The sequence below is a fragment of the Magnolia sinica genome, chromosome 10 (genome assembly GCF_029962835.1).
Source record: "Magnolia sinica isolate HGM2019 chromosome 10, MsV1, whole genome shotgun sequence".
Taxonomy (NCBI): Eukaryota; Viridiplantae; Streptophyta; class Magnoliopsida; order Magnoliales; family Magnoliaceae; genus Magnolia; species Magnolia sinica.
Window position 1 is genome coordinate 1,978,323 of NC_080582.1, and position 16,679 is coordinate 1,995,001.

The 16,679-nt window shown below is 39.1% G+C and overlaps 1 protein-coding gene across 2 annotated transcripts; it reads left to right on the forward strand.

The window, feature by feature from the left end:
• The first annotated feature begins 422 nt into the window (after positions 1–422).
• Positions 423–4,599, forward strand: LOC131257731 (WPP domain-interacting protein 1). Of its 2 annotated transcripts, XM_058258552.1 has the most exons (3): positions 423–578; positions 712–2,407; positions 3,789–4,599. In XM_058258552.1, exons 2-3 carry the CDS (start codon positions 775–777, stop codon positions 4,460–4,462), a joined length of 2,307 nt encoding a protein of 768 aa, XP_058114535.1. In that variant the 5' UTR covers positions 423–578; positions 712–774; the 3' UTR covers positions 4,463–4,599. The 2 variants fall into 2 exon arrangements, with proteins under 2 accessions (XP_058114535.1, XP_058114534.1); XM_058258551.1 differs by having other exon boundaries at positions 461–2,407.
• The last annotated feature ends 12,080 nt before the right edge of the window (positions 4,600–16,679 follow it).

A 16,679-nucleotide genomic window follows, 5' to 3' on the forward strand; every position in this document is an offset into this window, starting at 1 on the left:
TGCAACTCCTCTCAATAATGCCGACCTCATGCTCGCGAACATAGCCACGTGTGTGGGCCTTACGTCCGTCTAACCAACGGCATCTTCCCACGTGTTCTCCTACGACTTAAGAGATTCGAGCAGATTCGCGCGAAGAGACTTTAAGATGCTTTCCTTAGGAGTAGTGTGGTCAAATGATTCCGTCGACATGAGATCTGGACCATTGGTTAGGTGTGTAAAAGGTGTCAGGTCGGCCTTAAGTTGCGGATTACCATGTTTTATTAAACGTACACGTGTCCATTGAGAAGACATGTCCTACTGACAATTGAATCTCGACTATTGAGTGGCTCTGATCCCTCACACGTGGCATTCATCGCGCATGCCGCTCAATCGCCTCTTCAATTTATCCTCGCGCGAATCGCATCAGACATTTTATGTTTCTATGATTTCTTTTTCCTGGCTTTAAAGCTGCAATTCCAGCGGAATCCTAGGGTTTTCCAGCTCGCCACTTCCTGCGATCTTCCCCCAAAATCAAAAGCCTTGATCCCAGAAATAGGCCTGATCTTTCTCCAAATTCATCCTAGTTCATGAAATTTCAGGTAAATTTCCTCGTTTTGATGTGTTTCCATGTTTTTAGATCTTAAATCCATGCAATATCATGCCTAGGAGAGGTGAATTTGATTCGAATTCCAATCCAATTTCATCTGAGTTCTCATTTCCATCCGAATTCAGCAAAAGGGGTATCTTGATTCCCAGATATTCTGCTCCTGTTAGCAGTTTCTGCTAGATTTAGGAATGGATTTGGGAGATGGGTCTTTGAGATCTGGGACTGATGTGGAAGAAAATCTTGGAAAAGAGGCCAGTTTTGATGAAATTGAGCTTGGAATTGATGGGTCTTCTTCTGTTAATGAAATTGGGGATTTGGGTTCTGTCAAACAATCCGTGAAGATCGAGAATTTAGAGAAATCCGTGGACGGCAGCGAAATCGAGATTGGGATTAATGGGTGTTCTTCTGTTAGTGAAATCGGGGATTTGGGTTCGGTCGATCAGGGTATAAAGATTGAAGCTCTAGAGAAATCGACAGATCCTGATGAAACTGAGATTGGAACTAATGGGTCTCCGTCCATTGGTGAAATTGGGGATTTAGGTTCACTCAAACATGGAAAGGTCGGAACTTTAGAGAAAGCATTGCGTTGTGATGAAATTAAGGTTGAGAATAATGGGTCCCATGTCGATGAGATTTTGAAAATTGACAAGTCTCTAGAAATGAATGGGGATGGAACTGAACGTGAGAAAGTGGTTGGTTTAACGTTGAAGGGAATTGGGTCTCCTTCTGAAAAAGGGTCAGAAACTGCAGAAAGGACTGCGTGTTTTGATGAAATTAAGCTAGAGAGTAGTGGGTCTCCTATTGATGAGGTTGGGGTCTCGGCTGGTGGTGGTGGACAGCATAGAGTCGAAACCCCGACCAAAACAAATGTTAAAGGTGTTGAAATTGAGAAAGCAGTAGAAACTCCGTCAATAGCAATTGGGTCCCTCTCAGGAGGCTCCAGTGGGACGCCAGTGTTGAAAGGTTATGGATTGAAGAAATGGAGGAGGATAAGGAGAGATCCTGGTAAGGATGGTATCAGTGGGGGAGATCCTAGTCGAATTCTGAAGCGTGGGCTGTCTAATACTGATCCTGCAAAAGCCCGAGATTCATCCGTCGATCACAAACAGAAGAGCGAGGGTGCGGGTTCAGTTTCATCTGTGAATTCAGCAATGAAAAATATGGTTTTCTCCGCTTTGCCGATTGGTGGCTTGGATTCAGAGTTTAGGTTGGCATTTGGGAGCACTTTCCCCATCGGGACGGATTCCGAGAACAGCGAGGATCGGAGTAGCAAGTCAACAGCAGGTAGTGCTCCAAAACTAAAGCTGGAACTGCCAACAACAATTGGATCTACTAAGGAGAGAAGCAAGGTGAAGAATCCGAGTGGGAGGGGTTCAGGTGGTGCCGCTCATTGGGCCCAACAAGGGAAAGGAAAGGTCGAAACCAGCAAGAAACTTAGAGGAGAAAGGGTTAGAGCTGAAAAGGAGAACTCATACTCTAGTGTCGAATCTGACTTGAGAAGCTCCAGTGCAGCCTTTATGCTGGTGGGTGGTTTTGCTGGGGTTGGCGATGGAAGGCAGAGAGAGAGGTCGTTGAATTACAGTGGAGAGAACAGCGATGAAGTGCAGGTGAGTGAGCCACAGTCTAGCGAGGAGGTTCAAGTGGATTATTACAAGGAAAATGGGGAAGAAGTTGAGGTTGTTTCAAGAGAAGATATGGCAGCTGATGTGTTGGGAGAGGAGAAGAAACAAGAAAGCGAGAACGGCAGGCTGCATGTGGATCAGGATCCTTTGATCGAGTCTATCGTTTTGCTCCAGACTGTGCAGGAAGCACTTGAAAAAGGTACTTTTTATTCACCAGCAATGCTTTTTCTCTGCTGATTTGGCTCTTCTGATAAATTATTTCATCCTTTATCATGTTAATGTGTAAATTGGTATTGCATCGTATATTTTGGGAGCATACTTGTATTGCAGTCGCTTTTTTTTTTTTTTTTTTTTTGGGGGAGGGGGGGTTAGCAACAAAAAAGTTCTACTGAAAAATCATGATAACGGAAAGGAATTCCTGATACTAAGAGCCGAGCAGCCAATTCCTTTAGCTAATACATTGGGTCCTCTTGAGGTAGGGTTGGGCTTGGTTTTGCTAGGGTTGGCGATGGAAAAATCATGCAACTCAGGTGCGTTGGGTCGGGTTGAGTGCAGAGCACTTCAAGTTGGAGCACGTTGGTCCTCTTGAGGTAGGGTTGGGCTTGGGTTGACCCTCAACCCGACCCAACACACCTGAGTTGCATCCTTACCCAAAACATATGAACACAATTTGAGCTGGAATTGGCAGAAAAAAATGAAGTCAAATGTAATGGCTATGTCCACACTGCTCCATGTGCACAATCACTCAAATGGCAGGCTATTATGCCAACAAAATGAATTCGCTTGCAATCCAGATGCATCCAAATTCCAAATGCGACCTTAAGCACTAGCTGTGGAATTTCAATTTTTTTCTTTTCTTTTTTTGTTCAATTTCTTTTCCCTTATAACTCTCTCAAAACTGATACTGTTAGACACAGCAACCATGAAACCAGTTGAAATAAATGTGTCGCCTTTTTTTTCTTTTCTTTTCTAGGCAAGATTGAGGTCTAAACCTGAGCTCATTGCCACAGTTGAGGCCATGACCACTAAAAGGCAAGGGCTCCCCTCAAGCCAACATGTAACTAGTGATGTTTGTTTCTCAGGAAGTTGTGCATGGACAACTTTCTACACACCAATGCAACAGCTTGATGATGATTAAGCTGTAGTTTCTCTTGTAAGAATCGCTAGATGTAACGGCATCTGAGTCTTGTAGTTCAGACACAAGTTATTGGATCCTTGACATGAGAATGCTCACAGCATACTCGGGTTTTCTGTTTGTACAAGTGGGTTGCATGTTTCTGAGATAGACAATTGGTCTGATGCTCTGAATGGACCCTTCACCAAAAATCTCATAGATTGAAAGATTCTATATCCACCAATTTCGGGCCTTTTTTTGTTGAGTGTCTATTGAAAGCATGGCAATATTATATCATGGGGCATCTTCCATCTGTGAGTGGCCCAACAGACCAATGGTGCGGATCACCAACCATGGACCCCACTTGTACCAACTGATAACCCAAGTATTTTGTGCACATTGGTCAAGAATCATGTAATTCCCCAGTTTTCATATCGTCTAACAATCAAGTTGTGTCCTTTTGCAGAAATTAAAGAATTCGGGGAGATTGGGAAGGGATCCATTTCACTGAACAATGGCTCCAGCCATGCAGGTGGCCTGTCTCACCATGTGCTTTTTGAAGAGATGGAGGAGAGTGATTCACCGCCATTTGAATCCCAAGTAAGTAAACTGACCCAGAACGTGAATCTTCTCCAGCACAAATTGGAAGAGATGTCAGCAGCTCTCAAGGTCAAGGAATTGGAAGTGCTCATGCTTGAGTCGGTTCGAAACAAAACCCAATTGCCAGGACACAAAACGGATAGCAATCTCCTTCAAGAGCAAGAGGTTGAACTTGAGGATCTGTTCAAGAAAAGGATAGAGGCTGAAGTCGAGTATCTGATGATGACAAGGACAACCCAGAAGCTGAAAGTCACTGCGGAGGACCAAATCTCTCTATCCCAATCCCTGGCCAAGGAACAAGATAAAATGCTTCTCAAGCTGAGAGAAGCCGAAAACAAGGCTAGCATCCTGAAGGGGCAGGCAGAGGAGTTGGAGGCTTCTTACAAGGAGCTGTTAGGAACTAAAGAGGTTTTGAAGACAAAGAACAATGTCTGTAAGTATAGCTTGTGCCTTTTTATACAGTTGGTGATGCTGTGTATAGTTTTTGGGTTGTTTCTCATGCAGCTGTTGCCAAATTCTACTGAGTATGTACCCACCTAAGCTGATTAGGAAAAGAAGAAGAAACCCATCTTTTTTTCTTTCTTTTTTTAAATTGTATTTTCGTAGTTGTAGAATGTTGAAGGCAAGGGTTCCCATCCTTCCATACCAGTTCTATTAGAATCCAATCCTTGAATCTATTACTGCCCTGAGTGATTGTATTGCATTGATTTAAAGGCCTGTTTGGCAGATGCCTAAAAATAAATGAGATCAACTCATTTTTAATCTCTAATACATAATTATGACAACTTAAAATGAGATCAACTCATTTTTAGGCGTCTGCCAAACAGACCTCTATTCCCTAGGAGATGAAATGGTGGAGCCCTTGGAATTGGGATATGATAGAACGATCTCTCCATTACACGTGGTAGGGGTGGTGTATTGAACCGGACCTAGAAGAACATAGTTGATTGATTGGGTGAAAGCACAACCAGGGAAAATAGAACATAGCTAATGACATAAGCAAGTGTTAAAGTTGAAATAAACATATGGTGGAAAGAAAATACCTTGCGCTTCTTTGTTTTGCTAGATGAACTATAAAGTGCTTAACCCTTTTCAATTCTAGTGTTTAGGCTGGAATTTCCAAAGGGAGAGCTCTTTTTTCTCTAATTTTAATATTTAAATCCTCCCATAAGAGGGAAATTTCTTTCTACCAATTGACTTTAAAGGGGGAAAAAAAAAAAAAAGGGTTCTACTCTCTTAATGAGGAAAGGAAATCAATTTCCTTCATTTTTTAAAAATAATGAACAAATATCAAGTCAAAGGAAAACTAGTGCTTTTGTTAATTTCCTTCATTTTTCCTCAATTCAAACATGATCTAAATTTTCTTTGTTCTTATGCTCTAAATGAGGACACTTTACTAGTTGTGTTCCACTTTTTTTTTTTTCAAGGCCCACTGGTTAGATGCCTTTGGATCGTCTGATGTTGACTTGTTACCTGTTTTTTTTGGATTATTCGGGGAAAGGAATGACCTCTCCTTTAGGAATAGTAGTTCGATCCCGGCAGCAGTCTCTAGGGTGTTTCGATTAATGGGAGATTGGGCCCCTGATTAGGGGTTGTTGCTTGGTTTTATTGTCTTCCTGTTGTATTCTCGCATGGGGGGCACTGATTAGATGCCCTGGAACCCAGGATGAAAGATTCGTTGACGTTTGATCTTTGGCCTAATTCTCTCATCATCTGTGGATTGTCTTCGTGCCTTGTTCTTAGCCGTCTATTTGCAGGCCACCAGGGGAGAGGATACTACCCACGTTCCTTTTCTTTAAACTAGGGCTGAAAGTTGAGCGGGTTGGGTTGGTGCTCAACCCTAGTCCAAACCAAGGTTACTATACCCCAACCCAACCTCGGGTTGAGAATTCTCAACCCAAGCGGCTGGGTCGGTTTGGTTGGGTGGATATATGTTAATATTTTTGTTATTACATTAATATATTATATTTCAATGTGCATCTTATTTTTTATACATATTATTTTATTAATTATTTATGTAGTTATTTATCATAAAGAAGTTCATCGTTGGATAGTTGGATGTGGATTTCCTACAAAAAATTAAGGGGATCCAAGCAAATTTGGTGTAGCCTCTGGTGGGCCCACCTTGATAAATGTGTTTCATATCCGTATCGCCCATCTGGTTTTCATGTCATTTAATGATATTATCCCAAAAATTAAGTAAATCTAAATCTCTGGTGGACCACAACTAAAGTATAATAAAATTATAATGAGTGTGGATCGTTTGTGTTGAAGGCACAAGAAAATTTAGTGTTGTGGTTTCTCATTGTTTCATGTCATCGCTGATGACTCCGGCTAACAAGATACGCAGGATTTGTCTCCCAAGTCGATTGCCCGTTGCACGCCATGACTTTTAGCATGTGGAACTTCTTGAGGCCCCACAGTGATCTATGTTTTAGATCAACATCGTCCAACAATTTTTTCAGATCATTCCATAGATGAGTCCAAAAATAAGGCACATCCAAAGCACAAGTAAACCGCACCACATAAAGCAGCAGGGATTAAATGACTATCGTTGAAACCTTCCTAAGGTCCATTGCAAGGTTTATTTGACATCTAACCTCTTCATAAGGTCACACATACTTGAATGAAGGGAAAACACAAATATCAACTTTATCACAGCCTTCTGTGGCCTCTCAAGAAGTTTTCAACCGTAGGCATCCAATACTTGTTGTTTCTTTAGTGTGGCCTACTTGAGCCTTGGAAATATGGTATGGAAAAATGGATGGCCGGTGTGGATCTAATACATACATCATGATAAGGCCCATAAAGTTTCCACAGGTCAACACTTTCCATTTTCTTCTCTTGACTTGGAATGTAATGCACCACGTGAGTGGATTTGGTGAGACCTTGGCCTCACCTAAGACGGTGCGGCCCTGGCCATAGTGGCCACCTTGATTGTGTATTTTGCATCCACTTTGTCAATCCTTTTTCCCATATCATTTTAGGCTATTATGCAAAAAAATGAAGTAGATCGAATTATCAGGTGGACCAATACCATAAGAAACAATGGATTAGGATTGAGGGTATGGATTAGGGTTTGGATCAGGGTTGAGGGTATCGATTAGAGTTCTAATTCAATCAAGCTTATCGGCCCCAGGTGAGGTGTCTACACTCTCATAGTCCATCTTTCTCATGTTCTCCTCTTTTGTTTGTTTAATTTCACTTGAGGGTATTTCTTTGTCCCCGGTCTTCTTATTCGTCCTACTCTCCTCTCCCGTATCCATCTCAGCATTCATCTTCCTCTTACTCAACATCTCCTTCAACACCCCTCTTCTCCAAATCTTCTTTTCGTATTTCCCTTACAAAATCAATCTTCTCCTTTATCCTCCTATCTTTCCTCCCCTGAACAAGCCTTACAACTTGTTGAACAATGACAATTTTTGTTTCATATGTCATGGGGATGAGTTCACCACTAATCCTAAGCTTTAACAACACGTATGTAATGTTAGAAACATTGATCATGATAATACGAAACAAACAAACGAAGTTTGAGATAATAATTCAACATACCTGCACATTCTTAAAAATCTTGGACACTTGTATTTTGTCACCATAGTCGGCTTCCAATTTATTATTCAGGAAATTCTGATTGAACTGTCTGATGGAAAGCCCATTTGAATCGTATACGCAGGAAAAATCTCATATCCCCATACCTTTTGAATGAGGGAAACAATAAATATTAAAATCTAGCAAATAATACTAGCATAATAGTTTATGGAAACATAAAGGGAAAGTCATTTACCTTAAGGTATATTGGCATTCACGAAAGTCATAGGAGTCTATCATGTGTTTTTTTATTACTACATTCGTTTTTTCTTTTGATGTATCGTACCACACTCCCCCATAGATGATTATCAAATGCATGAAAATCATTCACTAAATCTAAATATTCGTCCGTGCACGTGTTGTTCAAGGGTGATTCAAAAAGTAAATACTCTACCCACATCAGCCTGGCTAGCTTCACGACATCCCTATGATGGTTAGTCCCTCGTAGAATTTGAAATGCTCTAACCAATCGTTCTTGGAAATATGATGCTTCTCCTTGAAAAAATGATCCCTAGTACTCTTTCTCTTTTTCTATTGTCGGTCTGATTCAATACTTATTATATTTGACACTTCAAACCCATGATTAATGCAAAGTTCACATCTCTTAACCTGAGAATGGTGTCATGGAAGTCAAAGTAGATGTCACCTATGTTCTACTTCATCAAAATCAAGAAGATATCCAAATTAACTCTTTCTAAACATCTCCCTCTTAGCAGGGGAGTTGTTGAAATCCTCTTTCACAACACTAAGAAATGCAAACGAGCACTTCGAGAATACTTTCATGTTGTTGTAGTTCAAGCAAGGGTCAAGTTCCATGACCTCGTAGAAGAATTCTTTAGTATGCGAATGACAAAGTATTAAATTAAAAAATAATCATATTTACAAAGGCATGTGTATATTGACAGAGGACCATTGTGGATCTCTGATATTGACAACAGATCGTTGATATTCACTAATATTAGGGCCAAAAGACATGCGAGCTGGGTTGGGTTGGTGCTCAACCCTAGCCCAACCCAATGTTCCCATACCTCAACCCTTACCCAATCCAACCTTAGGTTGGGAATTCTAAACCCAAGCCTAACCCAAGCGAGCTCAGTCGGGTTGGTCGAGTCGGTCAAGTGGATACGCGCTAATATTTTCGTTATTACATTAGTATATTATATTTCAATACACGTCTTATTTCTTGTACCTATGATTTTATTAATTATATTTGTAGTTATTTGTGGTTTTTTTTTTAAAAAAAAAAAACTTCATTTTTTTTTTCTAAACAAACAAGCTAAAATATAGGACAACTACTCCTTTAAAAGTTGTGGTGTAGCACACAATCTATTTGGGAGAGAGAAATCCGGCATATCTTGTTAGCTTGAGTTATCGAAAATGACGTGGACCAATGAGACCCGATAGCACTAGAATTTCTTATGCCTTCAACACAAATGATCTACACTCAATTATTATTTATAAGTAACTTGTATATTGATTGCGTTCAGGTTGGGTCGGGCAATCCGAGACCTAAAGTCAAGCCTGACTCAAGTTTTATCGGGTTGGTGTTTGTATAGCTCAAGCCCAAGCCCAAGCCCAAGCCCAAGACCAAGACCAAACCCAATACATCATGCCCGAGCCCAACCCAATGTCAGGTCGGTCACAGGTTGGTTGGGTTGAACTTGCCCAACTTTCAACCCTAGCTGATATTATCTGCAAACCACCAATATTGTCTACGATCCAGAGTAAATATCAGCAGTGCTATGTTAATATTGGTGATCCAATTCATTAATATTCATTGTGGACAACGGATGCTACAAGTGGCCTGCTGATATTATCTGTGGTACATAATGAATATCAACGGTGTTATGTTAATATCAGCAATCCATTGTGAATGCTCTCTCTGGCCGAGATTTATTGGAAGCTCTTGAAAGAATTCTCTCTCAGGTCGAATGTATTGAAAGCTCCTCCAAATGACATCAGAAAGAATGGTGATTGACCATTAATGGGCACAAAAGTTTTGGATCAAGCTTATATTTGTTATTTCCCTTCATTCACGTTTACGTGATCTTAACAACAGGCTGGATGGCAAGTCCATTCAAGCAATGAATGGTCAAAACAGATGGAGGGTGTGGATATAGAATACACACATCAAGGTGGGCTCCACAGTAAAAGCTGCACCATCTTGGTGAGGCCTGGGTACACTGAATCCGCTCCCTCAAAAGGGATGTTTGTTGAAGGATCCAGGACAATCTGTCTAGTTCATCATAGCAAGATATGATGTCTCAGCATCGATCTTGTCTGTCCCCTAGTGGGCCAATTAGGGGTTGCCATGTTCAAAAGGTCATCCTAACCATCCCATCAACAGATAAAATCATCTGTTGCATGTCTCCTATCCTCAAGCTCTTGCTTGGTTGGTTACGTTGATTTTTTGGGCCAGAGATCATACAAGCGGGGCCCACTAGATGGATAATCTGGAGTGATCAAATTGTGGCCATGTACATTGCAAGATGGGGATTCCATGGTCCATCATATTATGGTACACAGCCTGACCTGAAGGGCCTGTTTGGCCTGTGTCTGGCCTGTGGGATTAAATTGTAAGACTTCATCAGGTGTGCCACACATAATCATCGGTTCAAATCTGACCATTGGATTATTCAGATTGCACGATTTAGTGAGCCCAACTACAATTATGATCATTATAAATAAGTTTGGGGAGGGACGCTTGACGCTTGAACAGTGGTCCCTATTTACAATTATTAAGCCGAATATGGAAACGTACAGTATGGAGACCTTAGAGGAGAGAAGTGTGATGGATAAGCTTCTAGCCCTCTTTCCTATAGATGCATGTCTCGGTCCCCTAACCAACACAAGAGAGAAAACCCTAGTCCCATTAAAAGTTCTTTTAAGAGCATGAGGTGTATAAGATCAAGATTCATGTCGGCGATATTGAGACATCAAAAATATTTTTCTAATTAGGTATGCTTTTAGGTTATGGTATTGAATCTCTATTATTGATCCATATACCATCTATCAATTCTGCAAAACAGTTTTAATATAAATGGTATGGAATTGCATTAGATGAGATTAACACCATTATTACACACTGATTATATATCAGGAAATATATAGTATTTTCACCCTCCAACACTCATATTCGGGATCAAATTCTTCCTCACCAAAAACACTCCATTAACCCATACCTATGTATGGTGGACCATGGAATTGTAATTAATTAACCGATCAGATTCACAACCGATGTGGGTCACTTGTACACATATAACTTGAATGTCATTAGTAAAATGCGCATATGGATGGACAGTGTAGATTAAAAAAAATAAAAAAATTATATATCAACGTGGCGCACAGATGTAGTAGTGAATTTCAAAATCCAACGGAAATCGTGCATGGAACCCGAATTGGTCATAAGATTGCCTGCATTCGGTACCAAATAGACCCTGAGATAGCCTGCATCCGGGGCTCTACTCCAGGGACCCACAGAGATGTAACTGCATCTGTTTTGCCAACTCAGTTTGGGTAGATCCAAAGTTCAAGTGAGCCACACCATAGAAAGCAATGGAGATTGAATGTTTATCATTAAAATCTTTTTAGGGGCCTCAGATATTTTGAATCCATCTGATATTTGTGTTTTCCCTTCATCAAGGTTGGAGTGAACTCATAAACGAATTGGATAGAACATCATCGGTGGGCCCTAGGAAGGTTTCAACGGTGGACGTCTTTATGCCCATTGTTTCCTATGTTGTGGTCCACTTAGCTTTGGACTCATGCCTTAAAATGAGCTGGCGAAATGGATGGCCGGGATGGATTTAATACTTATATCAGTGTGGGCCCCACAGAAGTTAATGCTACTGGAATCCCCATCAGACCTAAAAAGATCACAAGCGTGTAATTATCAACCGCCGCCCGATAAAGATCACAAGTATGCAATTATCAACTACAGTTGTTTTCCGTATATTGAAAACACCTAAGCTCTGTGGATACCATCATTACTTATTCGTGAAATCCACTCCGTCCATCCTGTTATATCCTCAATTCTAAACCGTGAAAAAGAAAATAATCCAGATCTACAACTCCGTTGGGCCACAGTACAGGGAACAGTGACATGGGATGCTAACCATAGGCTTGTATGTGGGATCACTGTCTTTCATCAAAGCCGTTGATCAAGTGTAACCAACCGTGATGAAGTGAAGAGACAAAAATCAGCCTCATCCAAAACTTAGGCCGGCCACACTGCATTATTTAAGAGGTTTTAGGAGCAATTTTACATTTTCCCATTGCTGTGGCCCATGTGAATTGCATATTAGGCCAATATTTTTTATGTACGGTTAAAATGAGGATTCTCATCTGATGGACGGAGTGGATAAACGGTGGTCCCCAAAAAACCTGGGTGTTTTACGCGCTGCCTAATCCCTCCATTAAGGGAACTCTCACATCACGGCAGTTGGTTGTTACAAGAATAGATAACGGTTTGCAACCGCAAATGGGGCGGGGGTAGTTGCAACTACCCAATGGAGGAACCTTTTTGACTCTTGTGTGTGAGTCACACGTGTCAAAATCCAAAGGGAGGTGACACGTCTAGTTGATGGGACAAGAACATGGCAGATCCACCTCTCTACAGTACACGTGGCAGAGTGATGTATCAATCTGGACCGTCCATGAAGTGGGTCCAAAGATATCACAACAACCATGTAGTGGTATCACTTTTCTTCGCTTTCCTTAACCATTACTTCTTTCTAGCGTGGCTTTGAAGCATGGTTTTTAGACTAACGACTCAGATCGACTCGCTCCGTCTCGAGTCATGACTCACCCAGGTTGGGGTCTATCAACGTGACTCGCTCTGTCTCGAGTCATGACTCACCCAGTTGGTTTATGTCGCCGAACCCAACTGGACTCGACTGAATGAGTCCACATAAACCCAGACGAACCATAAATCCATGGTCTAGAATAGATGACCGTCCTGACCATTGGCTCATCCGTTGTGTGTACCAGGGAGCATGTGGTGCCAGCAAACCTCTATTTTCATGCATGATTATGAATATTATTTTATATTATTAAAAATGATTTAATAATATGAACTTTTTTTCTTCTTCTTCTATATACATTGCAAACTTCATGGACCTCATGATTCAAGCATGAAAATATTCACACTAATTGGTATAAAAAAATTCACACCAACAAACCAACAACACAATTTTGTTGTGATTCTTAGGCTTGATGTTATTATTTCTTATGCATTTTCAACAATGTTTTATGGTTGAAATTGCATTAATATTACTATCCAAATGCTTGAGATTAAATGATTCATATTCTAATTTTACAATTTAAATAATTAGATACTTGCTAAGTGAGGTGAGCTTTTAATCATGCAAATGAATTAGATTGAGATATTGGAGTTGATTGATGTCAATAATGAATGTAGTGTTGGTGTTTGTTTGTTTCACTCAAAATTGTCATAGACGGAGGTTCATTCTAATTGAAAGCCCATCACTAATCATAAATTCATTAATGGAAAATTCAGCTACATACATATGAATGTGGAAAACTGGTCATTGTAAATCCTATATCTGAGTTTTTATAACATGTATATGTGCTTAGAAATTCTAGTTTCAAGTTGGAGAAACAATAAATAACACCAGCAAAGTAAGAGAGGTGAATAGTATAATATATTTTATATTATTTAAAGAATAGAAGAGGATAATAAATTATTTTATCTTGACAAATGTTACTATGAGTTCACCTCATGTGAACTCGCAGGATGTATAGTTTTGTGAGTCCGAATGTAATCTATGTCTAACATCCACACCATACATTTGTTTGGTCCTTCTAAGCTATGGGATAACTCAAAAATAAGTCATGTCTAGAACTCGAGTGGGACTCTGTGATTGATCTAAAGTCGTGTAGGGATGTTCCGTTATGTCTGTCTAACCCGCAGGAATTTAGATGGGTTACAAACTCCTTCATCTGAGCAAATATAAAAGCAGGGCTGAATTCCCAAACCTACACTTAAAAGCCTCTTCATCTTATCTCGGTACTCCTCTAAAAGTATAAGGTGCGAAAGACTGTGGCAATTGATACACAACAATGGCATCCTAACCAGGTATGAATTTCGATTAAGATTTCTCTATATCCATCTTAGATGCACTGCATGGTCCTTTCAATTCCACATAAAATTTTACTTTCAATTCCACATATAGTTTTACAAAGTAATATTGATTATCGAATTAGTTCATTTCTCTATAAAATGAGATGGATAATGGATATTATGTATCAAACCATAGGTATTTCATTGGTCCATAAGAATAATTACCAAAATAATCAAATATGGCGAGAAAAAAATAATAATAATGTATTGATGAATATTATTTTGATAGATCCATTGCACAAAGGTACTTGTGAATGGAGATGAAAATCATTATGCTTAGCTTGTTCCTGAAAATATTCCATCTCCTAGACATTGTAGAGAATTGAAAATTTTAATTTGTTTGAATTCCGAGAATAGGAATGTTCTGGTTAGAAATTCAGTATTTTTCAATGGCAACAACGTAACTGTGTGCAGTTTTTGGATGAGGACAAACATTTTGATACAGATATAAATAAATTTATCCAATTCAAATGATTTCTTTGGCCCAAATATCGATTAGAAGATTTAGCTTGAAAATGTTTTAACCTAATTTCTTTCATAAAGTTCATATTCTATCTCATATATTTTATGCATTTTAAACTTCAAAAACATGTAAAGAATTGAAAACAATTGAAGCATTGATGGCACGATCAAAGATCAACATAAACTCATTTACAACTCAATGCAACTCATTGTTTTACCAAGGACTAACATTTGGTATTAAAATTGTACTTACAATCACTTTTTATACTTCATATCTATTTCTAACCAATGTGGAAGATGTCCTTGATATCTCAAAATTGGTACTGGGCACTGCTTTGATCTAGCCTATTGTGAACATCTTGCCCACCAATTGTGAAATAGATCTTAAATAAGGATTCTTTTATAAATCTCTTCGTAACCAACTATTCACAAGCAAAAGATTGTAAGGTTAGGATCGTCTTATTGGTGAGATTTTTGTAACATCATCCACCTACATTGATAACAATGGTTCCTATTTTTTATTTTTTATTTTTTAAACTATTATATTATTGTCTCATTAGTGCTTACCATGTTGATAATCACGCGTGAAGACATAAGTGATTTTTTAGGATCCGTGTTGACTTGACTTAGTTTTGTGCAGTCAAATGCTTCAACTTTTGCTATGGTATCTTTAGTCATGCGAGCAATTTGGTGACTAGTTACTCTAGATACCCTTCCTAGCAGCCTTGCTTGGATATGATATTGATGCATTTTGGTTGAAACTGTTATTTGCACTTTGTGTTTCAGGTTTGATTCGTGATACCTATCTGTTCACCGGTTGTTTTACATGTTATCAGTGATCATGTGCTACACGAATGTCAAAGTTTCTGATACATTACATGCAGTAAGGGCTCAAGCTCAAAGATCACTTAATCGGGTGAAAAATGAAAAATGTTATTTTCTATTTTTTTTTTTTATGGTGAAATTAAAGTTTATTATAATGACCCTATCATGATTTTATCATTTTTTTTTTCGATTGTAATGGAAATGAAGAAGATATATGGGAATAATTAAAACGAAAGAAGAAATTTGGCATATTAAAAAGAAGGATGCATTTATCAAATGTATATTATGTTTTATCTTATCTCTTGTATATAATGCGTATTTATGAATAATTTTACATTGAGAATTAGTATAAAGAGAATAGTGAAATTTAAGCTTTAGAAGAACATTAAAAGGTATTTCCCAACACATTCAATTGGAATGTCTTCACCAGTATCATGCATCTTGTCTCTCACCCCTCGTCTTTTTGCATGTAGGCCACAACTATGTGTATATCCAAATCATACCCCTCTCTCACGTGGCCTGCAACCTATCTCTAGCTGCGACGATAACTTGGGAACTCTCTCTTGCCTCTCTCAACATGCATTGAATGACGTGCCATCTCTTTAGTTTAGTTTAATGATATCTATCACTAGTTTAAAAAAATTAATCCTTGATTCATTAGCAATTGCCAACCTTTCAAAAAAGCTGGGGATTATTGGTGGACAGTCCTTGACTTTCCTTACTATCATGTTTTATTCAAATTGTGATTTCTTCTGGTGGACCTCCACCACTATATGGTGTGTTCTTACATTGAAATAACATAACAAAAACCAGCTCTTAGATCAGCAAACCACATGAAAAACCCCAGCTGACATACTCGTAACAAAGCTATATGCTTTCAGACTAGATAAATTGTTTGGTACTCTAATGGATTATGTTCATCCATAGGCATTCACATATTTTATTGTAACCATCAACCTTCAGCAATCTCAATCTAAGCCATCCGAAATTGCAAGACCTGCAGTAAGCGGGAACTGATCAGACTGCACAGTTTGGTCCGGTTCCGAAGTGCACCGGTTCCGGTTCCGGTTCCAAAAATCAAAGAACCGGTTAGTTCGGTTGGATTCTCAGTTTGGGGTTCTGTAGAACCAAATCGGACCATAGAACCGAACCCTAGAACCAAAGCTAGAACTGGACCCCTTGTTCAATAAATATTTAATTTATTTTTTTTTTACATAAAAAACTAGACCACCCGTCAAATGGATCACAATACAAATAGACATTGGCGGCAAAATCATTTTGAGAACCTGAAAAGGTCATAAAAACAAACCATGACAAGATTACTCTATATGAAAATTTTTAGTAGAGGAGTTTGGGCTGGATTATAAAATAAATAAACAAATAAATAAATAAATCATGCAGTTGGACTGGATTATAAAAACAAACCATGCAATTGAGCCAGATTATAAAAAACCCAGAACTGTAGAACTGAACCGGAACCGAACCGATTTTTTACCGTGCAATTCCAATTCGGTTCTAGGGTGCAAACGGTCCAGTTCTAGTTTTCCTAGAACAGTTGGGAATGGTTCAGTTCCAGTTTCATCCCAAAACCGGACCGAACCGTGTGCACCCCTACTTCCAATTCATTAGAACAGGAAGACTGAAGATTTTAACATCCAATTCACTAGAAAAGAAGACTAAAGATTTTGACAATATAATAAGACCCAACTGAACTTCTTTACAATATCCTAATCACAAATG